Here is a 24,208-nt window from a genome sequence, read left to right on the forward strand (position 1 = left end):
TATATAAGCTAGGACGTGCCCGTACGTGGGTGCCCGTTCCTTGCAAAAAAAAAAAAACTGCAAAAAAAAAACAATGGTTTGGTCCATTCGCAACGACCACAGAACCCCCCCCCTCTATTTACATGAATGGTTTGGTCCATTCGCAAAGCCAAAGCGAACGACCACAGAACCCCCCCCTCTATTTACATGAATGGTTTGGTCCATTCGCAAAGCCAAAGCGAACGACCACAGAACCCCCCCCCCTCTATTTACATGAATGGTTTGGTCCATTCGCAACGGCAAAGCGAACGGCGAACGGCTAAATCGCCATAGCTCGGTAAGTACTTGTCCGATTAATTTCAAACCTTGAAAAGGCACATCCTCGGGTCCCCAGCAATATACCTGGCAAGTTTCAAGTATATCGGACCGGTAGTTGTCGAGAAACAGCGGTCACAGACAAACGTACAGACGTACAGAGATTACTGGAATTATAGATTACTAGGGCATGCCCGTACTATATATAAGCTAGGACGTGCCCGTACGTGGGTGCCCGTTCCTTGCCAAAAAAAAACAAAAAAAAAACATGAATGGTTTGGTCCATTCGCAACGACCACAGAACCCCCCCCCCTCTATTTACATGCAATGGTTTGGTCCAAAGCGAACGGTTTGGTCCATTCGATGTGATTCGATGATTCGATGTGAATGGTTTGGTCCATTCGCAACGACCACAGAACCCCCCCCCCTCTATTTACATGAATGGTTTGGTCCATTCGCAAAGCCAAAGCGAACGACCACAGAACCCCCCCCTCTATTTACATGAATGGTTTGGTCCATTCGCAAAGCCAAAGCGAACGACCACAGAACCCCCCCCCCCTCTATTTACATGAATGGTTTGGTCCATTCGCAACGGCAAAGCGAACGGCGAACGGCTAAATCGCCATAGCTCGGTAAGTACTTGTCCGATTAATTTCAAACCTTGAAAAGGCACATCCTCGGGTCCCCAGCAATATACCTGGCAAGTTTCAAGTATATCGGACCGGTAGTTGTCGAGAAACAGCGGTCACAGACAAACAGACAAACGTACAAACGTACAAACGTACAAACGTACAGACAGAGATTACTGGAATTATAGATAGATGATCAAATTATCACCCAACAATCAAAACAATAAACGGGCACATACATTGGTGAACATTGTCATTCTTGGTCACTGTCCGTGCTTTCTCTGCCAAACGGATCTGGGTTGTCTGGCAGCTAGAGTTCTGCATCCGAGTCATCTGAGTCCACGTCGTCAGAATCCAGTGGTTCGTCCATGATATCGATGAGCTGCTGTGGCAGAACATCGCCTGTGTACCACAGTGGTTCCAGCTTGCCATCCTTCAGCTCCCATCCATGGCCAACTCTTACGTCAGGAATATCTGGTTGAGCAATGTGAGCCCTCTTCCAGATTCCAACCTGATAGTTCACCCGCCGTATGTGCTGCTCGAGACTTCTACATGGAGCTATTGGTGGCAGCCCTGCATATGTCTTGGCCAATAGAATATACCAGCCTGTGGGATCGTGATGTGGCAGCAGTTGGTTTCCCAGTGATCACATAACTCAAGAACTTCTTCAACTGAGGTGGTAGTATCTCCTCACTGTTTTCTAGGTCGTTTGCGGTTGGTGGCCATTTCAGTTCTTCAGCTTCTTCAAAACTGTGCAGAATCAACTGATGTAAGTAAGTGGCGGCATCCTTAATCATTTCTGTTGAACCGAGTGCATATGCACTCTGGACAGCACGGTTTACATCAATATCAGAGCTGTATACGATGTATGCTGTAAACGTCTTCTTGTTATCAAGTTTGCAGAACAATAATTTCCCACAATAGTTGACATTCTTCTCCAGCTTGGCCTTCAATTTTTGGCTGTGGTAGCTTGGATTGGGGAATTATGTATGTGCCAGACTTGAGATGTACTCCTGACTGAGCTCACTCAGCTTGACAATATTTTTGTCACATATAATGTCTTTGTCAATCTTCTCACACACGTCCGAGTATGCTGTCCTATGTGCTAACTCAAGATTTTCTTGTTGTGCTCGCTTTTCGTCATCAGTACTCTTCCATTGCTTTGGATCCATAATTAATGTACTTGGCTCGACAGCTCTTGTGGTACTGTGCCTCACTTGCAAACAAATCATGGCCCCTGATCCTAGTCAACAGTTTTTCGTCCACTTGCTGCTCAGCTGATTCCAGAACTCTTCTCCATCCATCAAACTCAAATTTAGATGCTCCCTCGGTTGACCAGCTCCCTTTCACTTTGATTTTCTTGCGTCCTTCAAAGTTACAGAAAATACAATCAGCCTTGAAGAGAACGTTGGCACTCTCAGTTGACGATCACCGACTTCTTCTGGATGTTCCAGGTGTGTCTGCAGAAACCTTCATGCATTTAAGATCAATGGTGTACCTCTGGTAACATTCACGATGATATCCATCATAGTCTGTATATGTATCAGGAATGAGGTCACACACCTGTTGCATTCTATGTGTGGAATCAACTGGTTGGCTCAATCTAAGGGATCGTACTTCTTTCAGTTTGTCCAGTCTTTTATCACCATCTTTCATGCTGACGAACAACTGCAGTGGCTTACAGTTTGATCCTGGAACATGGACTACGCATTTTGGTTTGGAGGTCGAGGCTTTACCACTGCCATCGCGTTTTCTCTTCAATGGCGGGCTATCCTCTTCAGTTGGATTCCGAGTATCGGCAGAATCTTGCAACATTGTCTGGTTGTATTTAGTAGATTACACTGTGGCTTGGATCTGCAATAAACAAAACAATACGACATTCACAATTGGTGCACATCTGGCATGAAGGAATACATTTCATAATGAGGAAGAATTATCACATTTAAGAACTTGTGTAATGAAAATATCTTATTATAATAGAGCAAACGTATATGGTTATGTCGCTATGTATGTATGTTTATATGTGATGAAAACGTCTTCTTCTTCATATAAAATTACCACCCTCTTAATTAACCCTCTTAATTGCGTTAAGACTGCTGAGATCCCTCAGACCTTTGATGACCCTTTAATTCCCCCAAGACCCCTGAAGACCCAAAATACCCTGAAGACCCCCAAAGACCCAAAATAACCTTCAAGGCCCTGAGGCTCAAAAAGACCCTAAATACCCAAAGACCCAAAACACCCCGAAGACCCAAAACACCCCGAAGACCCCAAACACCCCGAAGACCCCAAACACCCCGGAGACCCAAAACACCCCGGAGACCCAAAACACCCCGGAGACCCAAAACACCCCGGAGACCCAAAACACCCCGGAGACCCAAAACACCCCGGAGACCCAAAACACCCCGGAGACCCAAAACACCCCGGAGACCCAAAACACCCCGGAGACCCAAAACACCCCGGAGACCCAAAACACCCCGGAGACCCAAAACACCCCGGAGACCCAAAACACCCCGGAGACCCAAAACACCCCGGAGACCCAAAACACCCCGGAGACCCAAAACACCCCGGAGACCCAAAACACCCCGGAGACCCAAAACACCCCGGAGACCCAATACACCCCGAAGACCCAAAACGACACTGGAGACCCTTAAAGACCAAGAAGAACCAAAAGAACCATAAGACCCAAAAGCCCCTGAAGACCCAAAAGACACCAAAGACGATTAAGACCCAACAGCCTCTGAAGACACCAAAGACCCAAAGGATCCTGAAGACCCAAAACACCTCAAATACCCATAAAGGCCCAGAGGATCCAAAAGACCCTGAAGACCCAAATAGCCCTGAAGACCCAAAACACCATGAAACCCAAAAGACACCGAAATGGTCAAAGATGCCTACCCCGCTGAAACGACGTGTGGTGAGGTGCGCGGAGCGTGCCGAGTCACGCTAGTATCTTAAATAAATGTCAATGATCTGTATCACAATTGGTGCACATCTGGCATGAAGGAATACATTTCATAATGAGGAAGAATTATCACATTTAAGAACTTGTGTAATGAAAATATCTTATTATAATAGAGCAAACGTATATGGTTATGTCGCTATGTATGTATGTTTATATGCGACAAAAACGTCTTCTTCTTCTTCAAATAAAATTACCACCCTCTTAATTAACCCTCTTAATTGTGTTAAGACTGCTGAGATCCCTCAGACCTTTGATGACCCTTTAATTCCCCCAAGACCCCTGAAGACCCAAAATACCCTGAAGACCCCCAAAGACCAAAAATAACCTTCAAGGCCCTGAGGCTAAAAAAGACCCTAAATACCCAAAGACCCAAAACACCCCGAAGACCCAAAACACCCCGAAGACCCCGAAGACCCAAAACACCCCGGAGACCCAAAACACCCCGGAGACCCAAAACACCCCGGAGACCCAAAACACCCCGGAGACCCAAAACACCCCGGAGACCCAAAACACCCCGAAGACCCAAAACACACCGAAGACCCAAAACACCCCGAATACCCAAAACGACCCTGAAGACCCTTAAAGACCAAGAAGAACCATAAGACCCAAAAGCCTCTGAAGACACCAAAGACCCAAAGGACCCTGAAGACCCAAAACACCTCAAATACCCAAAATACCCTTAAAGGCCCAGAGGATCCAAAAGACACTGAAGACCCAAATAGCCCTGAAGACCCAAAACACCATGAAACCCAAAAGACACCGAAATGGTCAAAGATGCCTAACCCGCTGAAACGACGTGTGGTGAGGCGCGCCGAGTCACGCTAGTATCTTAAATAAATGTCAATGATCTGTATCACAATTGGAATCAGCTGAAATATGGTGGACTATTAGTTCAAATATGCTTAAATAATATGGTTAATCATTCTCAGTTCTGCATGTGAAGCTGAACTAACCTTGTCTCTCTCTGCGATTCTTGGACGCCAAGTCCAAAAACTTAAGCTGGAAGTGAAACCTAGCTCAACTGTTCCAACATGAAGAATGAAGTGCTGAAATAAACCTTACCTAATAATTAATATAGGGAAAGTAAATTAATACACATATCATTATGTGATGCGCCGAATATCTACAAGGGGTGTGTGTATATGTACCCCAATAACTCATATTACATATGTCTCAAACTTACAAATGACCCCATAATTCACCAAAATATGAAAATGTGCCAACGGATCACGACGCGAAGCGAAATTGGTCACGTTTTGAAGGTACCTCCATACATTGGCCCCAAATGACAAGTTCATCCCAACTTTGGCAATGTTAACATTTGATTTCATGTTTGTTGTGAAAATCAATCAGGTCCACAACTTTGTCCCACAGGTAGGTTTAATAACAATCAGATCTCTGGCATAATCCTGTAAAATACAATCATGCAATATATGTATCAGGATCTTGGCATCATATAGAAAGGATCGATATCAGTCAATGCAAGCAAGCCTAGAATGTGAGCGGGTACGTACCATCCAAGTCTACATGTCATAGTATAATGTCGCAGGAGTGGCCCAGAGTCGCGGACGTCCGAGGTCTTATAGATGCCTCTCAGCGGTTTAAGTGAGCATCACATCTGGGTTCAACTTTGATACATTTTCACTACATTCTCCCCGCCGTTAGAACTACACTGCCACTAGGCAGGAATCAAGCGTGCGTCAGCATTAATTGATTGGGGATGTCATTCCATGTCAGTCGGTCCATCCGTAGCGGTCAGGGTGGCAAATTACCCTGCCAGCACGGGTCCGGAAACTACTGGGTACGACATCCCCAAGCCCGGAGTCCCCTGCATCGGAGTAGCCGCTGGAGGCAGGTGTCGGAGGGGGCACCTCAGTGCCTTCAGGCAGGGGTGTGTCTGGCGAAGGGAGGGTCGGCAGATGCTCCATAGGGGAAGCTTCGGGAGAGTCCATAGACTCGTAGATCGGTTCGTCGATATCCCTATAAGGGCGATGACCCCACAAGGGGCGAGATGGCGTACGGAGACAGTGGACTCACGTCCATCTGCCGTCATCACACGAGCATGCTCGGGATTAGCCTGGAGTACCTGCACCTTATCCACTAAGGGATCGTACTTGCTTGTGCGAACCGCACGTTTGAGATAGGCCGACCCCGGCTCAGCGAGCCAACTGGGTAAAGATCGGATACTACCCGAGCTTCTAGGGTGGTGGAACAGTCTTTCGTGAGGAGTCTGGTTGGTGGCCGTACATAGTAGAGCCCTGATCGAGTTCAGCGCCGCAGGTAGCGACCAAGCCCATTTATCTAGGCCCCGGCCGAGGGTCCTGAGGCTTAGCATGACGGCCCTCCATATAATCCCATTGAAGCGTTCGACCTGCCCATTCGCCTGGGGTCTGTACGGAGTGGTGTAACTCGAAGCGACATTATTTTGGAGCAAGAAACACCTCACTTCCTGGGACAGGAACACCGCACCCCGATCGGTATGCACGTAGGCCAGATACCCAAACATAGAAAACAAATTCTGCAGGCACCGTATGACTGTGGCAGCCGTCATATCCGCGCACGTATAAGCGAAAGGGAATCGCGAGTACTCATCAACGACAGTGAGCAGATAACGAGAGTTACTCGACACCGGCAGCGGTCCTTTGAAATCCATCGCCAATCTCTCCCAAGGTCTAGTAGCCCTAACCAGCGTCCCCATGGGAGGGTTGTAAAAACGCGGTTTGAGTTCCGCACATACAGCGCAGTCGCGGCAGACCCGGCGGATGTCCTCAACCGAGTATGGCAGATTACCACGACGCACAAAATGAGCGAAACGCGTCACCCCAGGATGACACATAGTGTCGTGCAAAGCGCGCAGACCCTCCAAAGTTATGATACCCCCGCACGTAGCCGGCCTTGATAAGGCGTCGGCGACCAGGTTATCCTTCCCCGGGCGATATTTGATGGTGTAGCAGATGTCGGCGAGTTCGATACGCCAGCGAGTGATTTTCTCATTCTTAATGCGTTGAGCATGTAAGGTGTCGTACATGAACGCCACGCTTGGTTGGTCCGTGATGATTTGGAAGCATCGCCCGAGCAAGTACGGTTGCCATCGCCGAATCGACTCGACGATCGCGTACGCTTCCTTTTCGACAGACGAATGCCTCCGCTCAGCGGAGGTGAGAGTCCACAAAAAGAAAGCCACAGGGCGCCCCCCCCTGGGAGAGAGTCGCCGCTATCGCATGATACGAGGCATCATTTTCTAAGACGAAAGATTTGCTCTCGTCGATTGTCGCCACAGCGGCGCCAGCGATGTCGGACTTAAGGCCCCTAAAGGCAGCCAAGGCGGCTGGGCTCATGGGGAACGTGTCGCAGGCCCCAAGGGGGCGGAGCTTTGCGGAGAAATTTTGCACCCACTTAGAATAATGGGCGAACAGCTCGAGAGCACGCTTCAGCGAAGCTCGATCGCAGGGCGGAGCCATATCGAGCAAAGGTCGCAGACGCTCCTTATCTGGAGCAACAGAGCCGTGGGTCACGGTGTACCCCAGAAGATCTATCGTGCGCAGGGAGTAACGACACTTAGCCTCATTCATGGTTAGGCGATACCTCTGCGCGATCTCGAGGAAGCGCTTCAGATTAGCATCATGATGCCCCTGGTCATGCCCACAAACCGTAAGATTGTCCAGATATACAAAGACATCTGTCAAGTTCTCCTTAGTAATGAGGTCGTCCATAGCCCTCTGAAAACAGGCGACCCCGTTCGTCACCCCAAAAGGTAGTCGGGTGAACTGGTATAACCTTTGACCCGATTCAAAGGCGGTATAGATGCGATCGGCCCTAGAGATGGGGATCTGATGATACACACTACGCAGATCGAGAGTGCTATAGACTGAGTACTGGGCCACCTGTCGAACCAGTGCGTCCATCCCCGGTAGGGGGTAGGCATCCAGCTGTGTAAAGCGATTAATCGTCTCTGAATAGTCGATTACCATGCGTCTGCGATGCGCTTCACTTCGCCCCACTAAGACCTGGGCCGGCCACGGCGACCGGCTAGGTTCTATGATACCTTCCTTTAAGAGCTGGGCCGTTTCCTCCGCAATGAATTGCGCGTCTGCTCGTGAGTAGCGCCGTGATTTTACCGCTGCAGGTGTGCAGTCAGTGGTCATGTTGGGGAACAGCGAAAGAGGCTCAATTTCCATTCCTGCGAGTGCACACACAGCAAGCGTGTCAGTCCCACCGAATTCCATTTCCAAACGTCCATGTCGTTTCAGAAAATCATGTCCTAACAGAATGTCAGCACATAAAGCAGGTAAGACCATGAGATGTACATCTCGAAACATGCGTCCCTTTATCACAAGCTTCAATCGACATTCCCCTTTTGTGCTGAGCCTAAGCCCTTGGGAGGCCATAAAGATCCGTCGTGTTGTCCCAAGGACCGGCCATCCATGTTTTCGCACCAGTCGATGATCAATAAAACTATCCGTGGACCCCGTATCGATTAAAGCCCGCGCAAAAATGCCTTCGATCATAAGTGGAATAATGGCCTGAGCAAGGCCGGGAGGTCCGGCAGGTGTTGAGCCATCCGAGCAAGATGATCGCGCCTCGCGTGTAGATCCAACACCGGCTGCAGTTTTCCTGTCGTTCGAGCAGCCTCCGGAGGGCGCTCGTGTCAAGCGCATAGTTTGCCGTGCCAAAGCAGGAGCTTCTAGTTCGTACGAGCAGCCAGCGGATGGCGCTCGTGTCACGCGAGAAGGGTCGAAGCCAACTGTAGTTTCACGTGCTGAAGCAAGAGCTTGTAGTTCGTACGAGCAGCCTTCGGATGGCGCTCGTGTCACGCAGTGAGTCTCAAAGCCATCATGAGACGTTCGGATACCAGTCAAGGACGGTCGCTCCGCGTTCGGTTGTGTTAGCGCCACTTGTTTTGGCGGCCCGATGTATCTCACCAAGGTCGAGCGTGCAGCCAGGGGCCCACAAGGAGGAGCGCCGCTCATCAAAGCCGGGTGAGGCCTCAAGGCCGGGTGAGGCACCCCGCTCTGTGCTCGGCCCGTTGGCTCGGCGATAAGCCCATTCAAGGTCGTGCGAGTTCGTGTGCCCCGCGCAGTCTTTCGGCAAACTTTTGCAAAATGTCCCTTTGTCGAACACAAATGGCATATCGCTTCCCGAGCCGGACACGCAGACCTGGGATGTTGTCGATTCCCGCAGAAGTAACACGTAGCGTTTCGTACAGGCTTTGGTCTAGCAGCAGCCGCCAAGCCTGAATCCGGGTCCTCGGGAGCGGCCAGGGGTTCCGCTAGTGTGGTCGAGTCCGCTCCCGTATCCTCGGCGGTAGCTCTTTCCGGGCGCGCGTGTTGAGAAGTCCCCGCAACGACCCGTGTGTGATCATAGGCGTTAGATTGCTCCCGGGCCTCCGTATACGTGAGCCAGCCATAGAGCTTCCGTGAACGTCAGGTCCGCTGTCTCCAAAAGTCTTAGTCTGAGAGTCGAAGAGCTCATCCCAGAGACAAAAGAATCTCGGACAAGATCATCTTGGACTTGCTCATGAGTGCGTACCTCTTGAGTACTGTCTGCAAGTAGACGTCGCAGCTCTTGGGCGAAGTGATCTATCGACTCAGCGGGCTGTTGACACCGCGTTGCGAGCAGATGCCTGGAATACACCACACTCCGTTTCTTAATGTAAATTCGTTTTAGCTTTGTCACAGCGGCATTGTACGTCGTACACTGTTCGATGCTCCTGTAGACGTTATTGTGTACTTTAGTCTGCAGCACGTCCAGTTTCGTTTCATCAGTGACAGCGGCGTCCTGGGCTTTGAACTGATTTTCCAGTGTCTTGAGCCAATGAGTTAGCTCCGAGCCTGAATCCACTGCTTGTGGGTCGGCGCCGAATGTCGGTACCTGGATCATCTTGTGTCCCGCCATTTCCGCCTCTTGTCCTCGAGTGGACGGCAAGAACTGATTGTTATTAAGTGTTGTGAAAATAAATCAGGTCCACAACTTTGTCCCATAGGTAGGTTTAATAACAATCAGATCTCTGGCATCATCCTGTAAAATACAATCATGCAATATATGTATCAGGATCTTGGCATCATATATAAAGGATCGATATCAGTCAATGCAAGCAAGCCTAGAATGTGAGCGGGTACGTACCATCCAAGTCTACATGTCATAGTATAATGTCGCAGGAGTGGCCCAGAGTCGCGGACGTCCGAGGTCTTATAGACGCCTCTCAGCGGTTTAAGTGAGCATCACACCTGGGTTCAACTTTGATACATTTTCACTACAATGTTCAGGACACTCTAGGGCAGGGGTCGGCAACCTTTTTGACATGAAGTGCCAGTTTAAAATGTTCTTGTTAATTCGTGTGCCATATCAACATTAAGTTTAACATTAAGTTTAATTATGACACCACATCAAAAAAATATTTCCAACAGACATGGAATATTATTCCATCCATATAGGCTACATGCACAGCAACAACATTTTAAAGAAACATTTATCTCTCATAATCAGGACATTGTAATGATCATTTTATCATTGTAAAATTTGTCCCCAATGAGGTTACAAATTATATGCATGGACCCCATTTCAAAACACTGCTTTCAGTAACTCATTTACAAAGTATTGCATTGGAAACAAATGTCAAAAATCTTTGATTTCATCTTTCATCAATCATCATTGATTATTATTCCAGTAAAATAATTTGGAGTTGGAATGGTGACTCTGCTCTGATCCATCCACCTCATCACCCTGCACCATCACACCGGAATACTGTCATAGTGCAACACGCACAACAGCCAATGGCTGTTCAAGAGGTGATTTGGCATGCAGCGGAGAGGGCACTGCTTTCGCCAGTGTGCCAATGATTACGCTGCCGCGTGCCTAAGGTTGCCGACCCCTGCTCTAGGGCATCAGAAAAATATAGGGTCGGAGGTTTGTGTTGGGACGGGGGGGCACGGCCAGCTATAGTAGCCCATGGCCTATATAGCTACGGGTTCCTTGTTTATTGAGTGTGACACCCCGGGGTCCTTTTTCCATAACCGCAACAATATATTGTTGCGGTTCTCTACGCCGGCCTTCTTCCCCTTACCAAGGGGGGATTAATCCCCTTGTCTTTACTGGGCCTGGCGGAACCGAAACTTATTACGTCCCTCCCGGACAAACGCGGCGTAGGGTTTCGGGACTACTTTTCGCTCGTACCTAATTCCCCGCGCTGCCCTGGGAGCGAGGAAACAAGCCTCGCATGAACCACGTGTGGTTTTGAGTACGCCGAGCGGATTGCGTACACGTGGTCCACACAGTTACTTAGATATTGGACCCCGATTGGAGCGATCTTATTCGTGCCACGCTTAGTCAAATGGAGAAACCACAGAAACGGTCGAACCAGGAAGAAAGGAAGAACAAATGGGTTTAATTATTCCCACATGTATATACAGTTCAAGGACGAAGAGACACAGAGCAATCCTTAAGCAGTCTTAACTTATCCCTTGGACAACGGGCCCGTCTCACAATCTCACAGGGAATTGCAGATGGGCCGGTGTTCCCCACGCGTCGAGAGATGGTCCCCGTCCGGCTCTCCACGGTCCCCGGCACATCCCGCGAAGATGGTGGCAGGCGAAGGCAGGGACTCGTAGCGCGTCTCTCGAACAAGCAGATGATGGGGCGGAACGGCAGAGGGCGGACTTTAGCGCGGCTGGCGGTTACTCAGCCTTGCTCACTCGAGCGGCTGAAATGCGCTGTATTCGTTATAAGCACGTCTGGCTGCATCCGCGTATCTGTACCATTCGCACACGCGGCCAACTCGTCTTCTTCAATACACTCCGAGCTGGTTAGCGCGCGCATTCTCGTGCAAGTGCGTCAAGTTCATCAAGTTCTTTCGCCAATCCTTTTGTCGCACGGCCTGTCGCGCTTATCCTGCATTCCTCTGCGAGTCCTTTATCTTTCTCTCTCACAGCAAGTCCTCTCATACAACTCCTTCTCATTAAGTGTTCCTGCGCTAGTCCTCTTATCTTTCTCTCACGCAGCAAGTCCTCTCGCTAGTCCTCTTGAGGGCGTTCGCGCAGCCGGTTTTATTTTATAGCTACGCCCCCCAAACCTTCTGGAACTCACCCGACTCTTCTCACCACGCCCTCTGACGCAATGCCGCCGCCACCACGCTCGAGCTCTGATTGGCGGCTCGTGATTACCGTCAGTGCTTCCGCCGCTCTGCCTCGACTCCGCCCCGACCCTACTAGGCCTGCCTCATGTTAACTCGCCCAATGATCAACCAATGCTTAACAAACTGGATCGAGGCTAGGGTGGCTGGAAAATCGGTGGCAAGTAGGGCCTATTCTCCTGGCTCCTACTCAACGCAGAACTATCAAAGGAAAAGGACTAAGCTTATAAATACTAAGACATAACTATACTATCGCGAGGCTACATGTTGCTTGTGTGACTAACTATGGGGGGCAAATTTAACCTTTATTAGACTCACTTGACACTCAAAACCGCAACAATATTATGATGCAAAAATGAACTGATTAGATTTTTGCATCCAGAGGTCAGAGGTCATGTCAGGTAAAAATGTGATACTTGAGAACAGCTGAAGGGATTTAAATCAAGCCTGGTACAAGTATGTATAATTATTTAATAATGTGGGTGGAGACATATCAGTCGATGTCGCAACGTTGGAAGAGTGTTCTAGTTTGGTATTTGACCCTATGACCCAACCCCACGGGATTGGGCCAAAAATGATACTATAAAATGATGTAAAATTGATTTTAAAAAATCTAGATGATTTAGCACGTAATGGACTGAGTAAAACGGCATCATCAACTGAACAATTATAGCGATAGACAAACTGATAACAATCAAGTGAAGCAGGAAGCACAGATTTCAGGTACAGTAAATCTAGACGTTCAAAAGACTTCATGATGATGGATGTGAGTGTGACTGGTCTATCAATAATCATTTAGGAATCTCACTGGGGAACGCTTTGGCACAGGAATAATGTTTTTTTTTCAAAACACAGGGAATTTTACAAAGCTGAAATGACCAGTTGAAAACTAAGCCAGGATTTCAGCGAAATATTTTATTCAACTAAATCTATACAAATTCAACCACCTTATAGTTGGAACGTAACTGTATTTGGCTACTGCTCAATGGTTGCCCTCTTTTATATGACGACATTTGAATTATCGCTGGTTCTAACTGCAAATTATTTTTTGGGGGAAGTTGAGATTATATTTTTTGAAGTTATGTGTTTTGATATCAATCATCCATCATTTAGTTTGCTTTCCTTTTGCATTTAAAAAAAATACTTTTTCTCTTTTTGTCACACATCTCTTTGCACAGGTCATGGACATGTCAGGCTCGGAAGGAACAATGGGGTCACGGTCCGACAAGACGTCTTGCGGTTCCTTTCGCCTTCCTTCAGATGCCTCTCCAGACTCGAAGTGCCCCATCTGCTTGGACCGGATTCAAAACCGTGCGCTCACCAACAGTTGTTTCCACTCCTTCTGCTTCCTTTGCATATTAGAGTGGGCTAAGAGCAAAGCAGAGTGCCCACTTTGCAAACAGACTTTTGATCGCATCATCCACAGTGTGGAAAGCGATACAAATTACAAGGAATACATACTCACACCAGGGAATGACTCTTCATTATCGAGCCCTGAAGGGCGCCGCTTTCGTTATCGTTCAACGATGACTCGTGAGCGATGGAGGCAATGGAGATGGCAGTACGAGTCTGGAAGTTATGACGGTGGTGTACTCTTTGAAGGTGCTTCACGGCAGCGATCTTTGCGCAGTGATGTGGAAATTGAGCAGATGACGCAGCAGCTACGTGAGAGGCGACACGCTCCACTTAAGAACCGTAACCTCCAACGACTGCAGGAGCAGGAGATGATCACTTTTCGCCGTGCACTCTATCGGAAGGGCCTGCGGGTTAAACGAGTGGAAGATGGTGGCCGGTACAGGGATGTATCTGCAGAATTCTTTCGGCAAAACCCAGCATGCCTTCATCGCCTTGTGCCCTGGATAAAACGGGAATTGACTGTTCTGTTTGGAGAACACATGTGTGTTATTAACATTGTGAAGCACCTTATAATGAGTACCATCAGTTTGTATGACTTGGATAGTGAGACTTTCCGTCAGGACCTGAAACCGTTTATTGTGCATCGAACAGATCACTTTTTACATGAACTTCTAAGCTTTGCTCGGTCACCATTTAACGTAGATGCTTATGATGAGCGTGCGTGCTACACCGAATCAAATTCCCACGATGGTGGCTATGTTGATAGTGTCATTAGCAGCAGCACTGATGATTCTGTCATCCCACTTTCTCCAGATTTTGAATCTGTCTTGAAACGAGACCAGCTCCCTGATGAGCTTTCTCCCTCTCTGTCTGGCTGGGATGATGTGACACCAGGTCCATCATATGTTAGCCCATCTTACCCTCATGATCTTTCCACGTCGCGTGTTAGCTCAACCAGCTCAGGTCTCCCTCCTTCGCCAAAGGACAAAGATGAATTGAGCTTGTTGGAAAACCAACAAAGTGCTCCATTGTGTAAAGTAGAAACGGACTCAAAAGCAGATGAGGATGACATGGAGGAGTGCCTCATTGTCGGTTATGTAAAACCACGCTGTGAGCGGACACCTGAACTCGTCACTTTGTCTTCGGATTCTGAATCGGAACAGCCAGGTCCTTCATTTGCCACATGCAATACAAAGGTAGAAATTTTGACACTTTCAGCAACCTCGAGGACCGTTAGTGTCTCCACGGATTGTGCTCCAGATAATAATGCTGACTCTGAAGGGACAGATTTGACGTCACCGCATTCTTCTGACTCAAATTTTCTCTATGCAGATGGTGAGGCAAAGGACACTCATGAAGTAAGCGAACAAGTTGTGGTTTCTGAAATGGGCGTTTCCTCAAAACTTGGTTTTGCATGCAGGGAAGTGCTCAACGATGCCAATTTATCTCACATGAGCTGCAACACAGAGTTGGGCACTAAGTCAACTTGGTGTGACAGCAGCAGCTATAAAACAAACTCGAGGCTTTCCTCACGTAGCAGCAGTGATGAGAGAAGTAATGTCAAGAAGGATGGCAGGGTACATGGAAACGATTTGCTTCAACAGGTGTGTTATCAGCAAGAAACTGTGAGCAACACAAAGTTTGCTGCTGGTTGTGATTCTGGAAAGAATATAAGCTACGATGACAAGGCCAGGGGTAGAGAGGATAAATTCAGACACTCTGAGGAATCATTACGGCGGCGGCATTGGGGAAGAGACTCGTACAGAAATCACGATCATGACAGATACTATGACAGAAACTGGAAGGTAGATTCTGAACGATACAACTCTTGGGATAAAGAGAGGGCTGTAAACCACAGTTGGAGATCACACAGCTGGGAGTCAAAGGATCAAAACTCGAGGACACGAAGTTACGATAAATCCCATGGGAGGCGTTCATCTGAGAGCAACTACCACCGACGTGGGAGGTCCCGAAGTTGGGAAAGGAGCAAACGGTCTTACAGCAGTGATGGGCGATCCAGGGAACGAGAAAGAGGTCGCCATTGCTCAGCCAAGTCGACAGAAACTTCAAGCGACAAGCCACGTGGAAAGCGGAAATGCAAAACTCGTCACATGGAGCAAACTACTCGACATGAGAAGGACGCAGAGCGTACAAAAAGCTTGCATTCCAAGTCTTATCAATCACCTGGGCAGTACCGTGACAGATACAGGAATCGGTCACGCTCTCCAAGCCGGGACTCAAAGCGTCATCAACGGCACCACCATAGTGATGGAAAGCGTGGGAAAAGTTCCAGTGTGGAAATTGTGTTTGAAGGAAAACTTACCATAGAGACAGAGTGCTACCGCAAGAGCGCGAAGAAGAAAAAGCATAAACGTAGTCATTGATATGCAGTGGTTGTGTACTTTTATTAAATTCCATGAATGACAAATATTGATGACACATTGTACTCGTACATATACGGAGAAATGTCTCCGGTTTTGTTTCATATTAGAATATGTTCAATATGACAGCCATTACGCACCTATCCGTATGCACCTGTCCATAACTTCCCAGACAGGCTTGGCTCATCCGATGTGTGCAATTCCCGATCACTGTTTCCAGGTCGACGATAGTCCTGGTGCTTTTATTGCAAGTTACACGCAAGAAGAAGAATCAGTGTCCATTTGTTTTATACCTCTCCCACCTCCCCCCAAGCCCTCGCCCTCCCACAGTTCTCTCGATGTCCCTGCTCTCAAATGTTGTTTGTGTCCTTCCCCCTCTCTCCCCATCTTGTCTACCGCTCCCCTTATTTTGTGTTTTATGTGTCGGTTTGACTTTTTGTGCGATTAATGTTAGCTCTTTCACAAGCCTCGATCATGTATACAAAAAAAAAAAAAAAACCTTTTCAGGATTAATGTCCGCACCTGCCAGTGGCCAAGAGAGATCTTCGTTTAATGTGTTCATGGAAACTGCTGTTTTTAATATTTGCTTAACATGAATTTTGTACCAAAATATGTTTGTCCTTAAGAATTCTCCAGTTTGTTGTTTTTGACACCTCATTAAGAAATGAAGCAACAACCTCTTTCGGAGACTGTAAATACCATACAAGGAACATCATACGGCTTCATCGACATGCGCAATATGGTGGCTATTATATTTTGGTTCATCCACACATATTGCTTGTGTTCCTTAAATTGTATATAAAAAAAACTGAATGGACTTTGAGTTATGGGGTGTTGATCTTCCTAAACGTCCGTTGTATGTATCGTAACTACTGACTGACTCGAGTTTGGTTCTTATTCCTCAATGAGTTTGGTTCGATGCTGTGCAGTCAGCCAGTGGTCCACAATGTTTTCAATATAAATAAATGCACCACCAGAGGACAAAATAAAGGAACACAAAACAACTTTCCTTTTGAAAGCAGTACAGGATTCATGTTTGTGCCATCAAAAGGTCATTCATGCCAAGTGTAAAAACATGGCGTTTCATCTGCAGCAACCTGCGTTTCATGAAAACGGCATGCACCCTTTATGGCACGCACACCTTTTTGTGGCCATTTGTCTTTGCATGCAACTCTCTCATAAGCTGTGCTTTTAGCCAAGCTCGTGTTTTGCCCACCAGAAAGTATTGCCACGTGATTGTATATACTAGTGAGATACCCGTGCTATGCACGTGTGGGAGGCCAGAAGCAAACAGGCAATGCAGATAGGGCGAATGCTAAAGCATGAAACCAATAAATTCCACATTCCTGTAGCACCCTCAGTCACACGTCAGACATGGATAGCAAGTTCGTGAAGGACTTCCATGAAAAATGTACCCGTTCGCAAACAAACGGGTAGGTTCACGTATAGAAACATCGATCGTGGGTCCTTGGCGAATCTGCATATGGGGATCCGCGAAGTTCACGTTCAGAAAGTAGAAACCATCACGGCATGTCGTCATTCATTTGAACTCGATATCTCTTTTTTCATTCCAAACAACATATCTCCAATCACAAATTAATCACAAAATAAACTTTTCACAACATTGTTAATGTTTCCTTCATTGTAAAAACTACCATGTCAACAGTTAAAAGGATTTTGAGCCGATAGGTGTTACGGCCTCGGCAAGATCGATGAAGACAGTGATCTGTTGGCTTATAGACACCGCCCAAATAGCTATGTGGAATTCTCTCATGTAGAGATTAAACCCACATCGTTTGAACTTTGGCCGAGGTCATTATTTACTTTTAATGATGTCTATATACGAATCAAAAAGAAGATAATTGGTTTTGGGTCGTCCTTTCCACATATCTTGTGGGATTGTGCGTTGAAGAGATGGTGGGGAGGGGGTTGGCATTCTCTCAAGCAGGGATTCAACCCATGTCCTTATAAAAGGTCTTTGTCTGAGGTCACCGAGTCCGATCGGTGCAGCCGTTTGTGCGGCACCCGGGAAAATAACGTTATGCAGGAGTCTAAACCTGAAAATGCTGAAGGCCAAAGCTGAAATTGGAAAAACAATATAGCCTATTTTACTCAAGGAGATCCCAGGATTACCCACCCAAAATATCATTGCGATCGGTTCAGCCGATTTTGCGGTACCTTCAAACGGACGGACGGACGGACATTTGGTGAATGAAAGTAAGATACACACACACACACACCAAGGTGGATACTTTGAGACCTGGTAGATCTCTATTCAATCTCTTGAGACTCACTAACGTGTGGGGACAGCAGACAACAACACCTTGCATGAATGCACACACACACACACACACACGCACACACACGTGCAAGCACTTATACATTTCCGCTCACGAAGGTGGATACTTCGAGACCTCGAAGGACTCCATTTCACCTTCCGAAACGAGCATTTAGAGATAACAATCAACGACACACAGCAAACTTCAAAAGCCCCGTCTCAGATGGGATTCTAAACTGGCTAAAGCATTTGGATGCTTTCCACGTTCATTACTCCAGGACATTCAATGAGCTTATCCAAGGGGAACAGGAAAGAGATGAGTGGTTCCCAGAAGGTATCCCAAAACAACATCCTCCTCATCCCAAAATCATAAGATGTGGAATCTTCTAGGGTGACAGCCTTTCTCCCTTCCAATTTTTCCTGCCCCCCGACCCACTAAGCAACCTCATTAATGAGCACTGACATGGATACACCCTGACATCAAATAATACAACGTCCAAAGAGACAAACTAGTTGGTATTCAATGAATACTTATCCTGCGCAGTCAACTTGGTGCGAGACAACTTCTGTTTTCAAAGGGTTTTTTTCTTTGATCCAAAATGGCTGCCAGACCACGTGAGTGATTATATAATAAATTTATATTCTATAATATAATTGTGGAGATCACGGTCAATAAATTTGAAACTGATTAGACTAAGCATTGTCCCTGTCGAATTATGATATCATCATTAACAACACTTATTCCCCATGCGGAGGTCTTTACAATGAGTCACGTATCTTTCCAATTTTTTTCCATGGAGTGGTTTCGGAGATATGGAGGTGCAACGTTTTTCGATTTTTCCAAGATGGCGCCTATACCACGTGACCTATGACGTAATTATTAAATTATTCTGCAGGAGGCGGTGCCCCCATGGTGAAAATTTCGTGTCGACCAGACCAACAATTGCAGAGAAAAAAAAATTCATTCTGATCGGATCAAGCGTTGTACTTGTCGAATTATGACGTCATAATTAAGGTACCGATGACATACTCATTAACATATCTTATTCCCCATTGGGCGTACTTCACCACACACCATGTTTCAATTTTTTCCATGGAGCGGTTTCGGAGATATACAGGTGCAACTTTTTTCGATTTTTCCAAGATGACGTCTGTACCACGCCACCTAAGACGTCATACTAATCATTGAAAAATTCTATAGGATGAGGCGCTCCTATGGTCAAAATTTCTTGTCTACCAGACTAACAGTTGCAGACAAAAATTGTTTTTCTTACTGATCAGATCAAGCGTTGTACTTGTCCAATAATGACGTCATAATGAAGGCACCAATGACATTAACAAATCTTATTCCCCATACGGAGTGCTTGATAATAATGAGCCATGTTTCAATTATTTTCTATTGAGCGGTTTTGGAGATATAGAGTTGTTGTGGAGCTATGCTCTCACGATAAAGCCTGACAAAATGGACGACACCAGGAACGAAGTTTCACTGAGCTATTTATTTCTAGCGCAACTCAAAAGCACTGAATCAGCCGATCGAACGGGCGGCAATTTATAAGTCAAGTTCAACACACAAAAGCTGCGCCTCTCAGGTGGGGCGTGGTATGCAAATAGGTAAGCCACGCCTCTCAACGGGGCGTGGTATGCAAGTCAAGTGTTCGCCCGGGAAAGGCAAGTCTGGACACGTCCAGGCGAGTCCGGACAAGTATCCCTGCTCGCCGGTTGCGTCATCGGCCGGTGCAAGGTGATTGTGTATGCTTCCGGTAACCGCTACATGCGCCCCCCCAGAATTAACTTGCACCGGGAGAGTCAGTTTCAGGGGGTCTTGATGACCCGGCCGAAACGACCCCTGGTGATTCGTGTGGGGGTGGTAGGTGGCGTGGCGGCGGATGGTCGGGCGGGGGGCTTGGTTGACGGGGGACGGCCCCGCCGTGGAGGAAGGGCCAACCGTGGAGGTTGGTCGAGGTCCAAATGGGCCGGTTTGAGGCGGTCCACAGAGATGTGGTCTGGTTTGCCGCCGATGTCCACGATGAACGACTTGTCGTCCCTCTTCAGGACCCGGAAAGGTCCATCGTACGGCGGCCGGAGCGGTCCCCGGTGTGCGTCGTTGCGGATAAAAACGTACTCCGCAGTGCGAAGTGCTGGGGGGATGTGGGGTTGGGGGCAGCCATGATGGGACGTGGGCACGGGGGCGAGAATCTCCTGGCGGCCTCTTGGAGGACCGAGCGTTGGCGAGCCGCAGACCAGGGGCCGGTGGCGTCAGGGATGAACTCGCCCGGCACGCGCAGTGGCTGGCCGTAGACCAGTTCAGCGGTGGAAGCCTGGAGGTCCTCTTTATGGGCCGTTCGGAGGCCCAATAGGACCCACGGGAGCCTGTCGGCCCTACCGTCGTCCTGGAGGCTGGCCCTGAGAGCGGCCTTCATCGAGCGGTGGAACCGCTCGCACAAGCCGTTGGCCTGGGGGTGGTAGGCCATGGTGCGGTGAAGCTTGACCCCCAAGGCCTGGGCGACCGCACCCCAAAGCTCGGAGGTGAATTGCGGGCCTCTGTCGGAGGAGATGTCCGAGGGGGTGCCGAAACGGGCAATCCAGGTGCCAATGAAGGCCTGCGCCACGTCGGCGGATGTTGTTGATGCCAGCGGGACGGCCTCCGGCCACCTGGTGGTCCTGTCCACCATCGTGAGGAGGTGGGTGAAGCCCCGCGAGGAGGGAAGGGGTCCCACCAGGTCCACATTGACGTGGTAGAAGCGCCGCGCGGGCACGTCGAATGGTGCCAACGGGGCCTGGGTGTGCCGGTGGACCTTCGCACGCTGGCAGGCGACACAGGCATTGGCCCAGTCTCGGACGTCTTTACGGAGCCCGTGCCAGACGAATTTCACTGCCACGAGCTTCTGCGATGCTTTCCGGCCCGGGTGGGAAAGGCCGTGGAAGGCGTCAAAAATGTGCCGCTGCCATCCGTTGGGCACGATGGGTCGAGGTTGGCCCAGGGAAACGTCGCACAGGAGGACTGTGCGTCGGCCAACCGCAGGCCTGTGTCGGCTGTCCGGAGGGCTTGCACCGTGGGGTCGGCCGCCATGCGGGCGAAGTCCACACCCAGGTGGACGGCGTTCGCGCCGGACCGGGAGAGGCAATCGGCCACAGCGTTGCCCTTGCCCGCGACGTGCCGGATGTCCGTTGTAAATTCGGACACGGCGGAGAGGTGGCGCTGCTGGCGGGCCGACCACGGCTCCGTAACCTTGGCCATGGCGAAGACCAGGGGTTTGTGGTCCACAAACGCCGTGAACGGGCGGCCCTCCAAAAGATGGCGGAAGTGGCGAACGGCCAGGTAAAGGCCGAGGAGCTCGCGGTCGAAAGTGCTATACATGCGCTCGTTAGGGCGAACCTGTCGGCTGAAGAAGGCCAGCGGTTGCCAAGCCCCATTCACCCACTGTTCATGCATGGCGCCCACCGCGTAGTCGGAAGCGTCCGTGGTGAGGGCGATGGGTGCGTCGAGCGCCGGGTGCGCCAGCATGGTCGCGTTGGCGAGGGCCAGCTTAGCGCCCGTGAACGCCTCGTCCATCTCTTTGGTCCAGGCGACGTCGTGCTTGGCCGGCTTGCCCCGGAGGGCTTCATACAGGGGGCGCATGAGATGGGCGGCGCGAGGCACGAACCGGTGGTAGAAATTTACCATTCCCAAAAATTCCTGCTGGGCCTTGATGGAGCGGGGGCACGGGAAACTTTTGACTGCCTCCACCTTGGTCGGCAGCGGAACGGCCCCGCGCTTCGTGATGCGGTGCCCCAGGAAGTCGACGGCCGTTACGCCAAACTGGCATTTCGCCGGGTTGATGATGAGGCCGTGCTGGCCGAGGTGCTCAAAAAGCGTGCGCAGGTGGATGAGGTGCTCCGCCCGGGAAGTGCTGACGACGAGAATGTCGTCCAAGTAGACGAAAAGGAAGGTGAGGTCGCGCAGCACGCTGTGCATCAGCCGTTGGAAGGCCTGGGCCGCGTTCCTAAGGCCGAACGGCATGCGAAGGAACTCGAAGAGGCCAAAAGGTGTAATTACCGCCGTCTTCGGCACGTCGGCCGGCCGGACGGGTACCTGGTGGTAGCCCCGAATGAGGTCGACCTTGGAAAAGATCACCCGCCCCGCCAAACGGGCGGAAAAGTCCTGTATATGTGGTATCGGGTACCGGTCGGGGGTGGTGGCATCGTTGAGGCGGCAGTAATCGCCGCATGGTCGCCATCCGCCACCCGGTTTGGGCACGATGTGCAGGGGCGAGGCCCACGTGCTATTTGAGCGCCGCACAATGCCCAATCGCTCCAGCGCGTCAAATACCGCCTTCGCCACGGCGAGTTTGGCCGGGTCGAGGCGTCGAGCCCTGGCGTAGACCGGTGGACCTGTGGTCGGGATGTGGTGTTTGACGGCGACGGCCGAAAACGTCGGCTGCGTGAGGGCGGGAAACTCAGCAAGTAGGCGGGTGAAATCGTCCGTGGCCGGGAGAGCGCAGGCTAGCTTGGTTGGTGCGGAGCCGCTCAATGAGCAAGCGAGTGAGCTGAAGGTCTCCGCGTTGATGAGCCGACGCCGTTTGACGTCAACCAAAAGCCCATGCGCGCAAAGAAAATCTGCACCCAGCAAGGCCATGGGTACATTCGCCGTGATGAAGTCCCACCTGAAGCGCTGGCCCCCGAAGCAGAATGCGACGCTGCGCAAACCGAAGGTGCGGATGGAGGAGCCGTTTGCGGCGACCAAGGCGGGGCCACAAAGCGTGGCCTGTTTGTCCTGCACCGAGGCGGGTATCACGCTCAGCTGAGCGCCGGTGTCGCACAAAAAACGCCGCCCGGACGCTGTGTCCGTAATAAACAGAAGGCTGCCTGAATGGCCGACGCTCATGGCAGGCAGCGAGCACCGGCCTGGTCGTTTCCCGACCTGCCGAAAGTGCACGGTGGGCGGCACGTTCTGGCCTTCTGCCCGAACCTGGCGTGGTAGTAACACATGGTCCGCTCTGGTGGAGGCTCCGGCGGTCGTGTCGGGTTCAGTCGACGGGGCGTCGCGGCGGCCGCTGCCGCCAGTGGCGCTAACTCGGCCGGTGGTGGCGCCGGTCGTGGCGCGGGTGTTGCCTCGGTCGGCCCAGGGTTCCAGGCGGCCGCTCCGACGTGTCGCCTGGCTGAGAAAAATTTATCGGCCTCCTTGGCCAGGGCGCGAGGGTCCGTGATGGGCGAATTAGCCAAAGCTAATCGTACCTGCCCGGGTAGCTGCCGGAAGAACAGCTCGCGGAAGAGGAAATCTGGGCTGTGGTCGCCGAGTAGAGCAAGCATGTGGTCCATGCGTTCGGATGGATGGGCCTCACCCAGCTCCGGGAGGTCGAGCAGTTGTCGCGCGCGTTCGGTCTCCGTGAGTCCAAACGCACCGAGGAGTAGGCCTTTGAGCGCGCCGTATTTGTCGGCATTCGGCGGGTTCTGTAGGAAGCTCAGGACCCGGGCGGCAGTGGAGGCGTTGAGCGCGGAGACCACATGGTGGTAGCACGTCGTGTCCTTCGTAATGTTCCGCAGGGCGAATTGAGAAACCGCTTGGGCGAACCAGACGGCTGCGTGCGATTCCCAAAAGCCAGGGAGCTTCAAAGCTACAGATGACTCCATCGCCGTGTTCTTGAAAAGGGGTCACCAATTGTGGAGCTATGCTCTCACGATAAAGCTGGACAAAATGGACGACACCAGGAACGAAGTTTCACTGAGCTATTTATTTCTAGCTCAACTCAAAAGCACTGAATCAGGCGATCGAACGGGCAGCAATTTATAAGTCAAGTTCTACACACAAAAGCTACGCCTCTCAGGCAGGGCGTGGTATGCAAATAGGTAAGCCACGCCTCTCAACGGGGCGTGGTATGCAAGTCAAGTGTTCGCCCGGGAAAGGCAAGTCTGGACACGTCCGGGCGAGTCCGGACAAGTAACCGCTCGCCGGTTGCGTCATCGGCCGGTGCAAGGTGATTGTGTATGCTTCCGGTAACCGCTACATTGTAACTGTTTTTCCAAGATGGCGTTCGTACCACGTGACATATGACGTCATAATTATGAATAAAAAAATTCTGCAGGCGGAGGCGCACGCCACAGATATCACGATCACTACCAGTGCATGCAATAACCCATCCATACCCCCCAATCTACCGATCACCTAACATAAGCTGGTACTTTTGACAAACTCGA

The 24,208-nt window shown here is 50.0% G+C and overlaps 1 protein-coding gene across 3 annotated transcripts in view; it reads left to right on the forward strand.

Moving 5' to 3' along the window:
* The window catches only part of TOPORS (TOP1 binding arginine/serine rich protein, E3 ubiquitin ligase), a 31,367-nt gene extending 14,797 nt beyond the window's left edge, over positions 1-16,570 (forward strand). For all 3 annotated transcript variants that reach the window (XM_068108248.2, XM_068108246.2, XM_068108247.2), the window contains exon 3: positions 13,195-16,570. In XM_068108248.2, coding sequence (XP_067964349.1) covers positions 13,198-15,756 — 2,559 coding nt within the window. In that variant the 5' untranslated portion in view covers positions 13,195-13,197 and the 3' untranslated portion in view covers positions 15,757-16,570. The remainder of the gene's footprint in view (positions 1-13,194) is intronic.
* The last annotated feature ends 7,638 nt before the right edge of the window (positions 16,571-24,208 follow it).

Source organism: Myxine glutinosa, chromosome 2 (assembly GCF_964187855.1).
Source record: "Myxine glutinosa chromosome 2, kmMyxGlut1.1, whole genome shotgun sequence".
NCBI lineage: Eukaryota > Metazoa > Chordata > Myxini > Myxiniformes > Myxinidae > Myxine > Myxine glutinosa.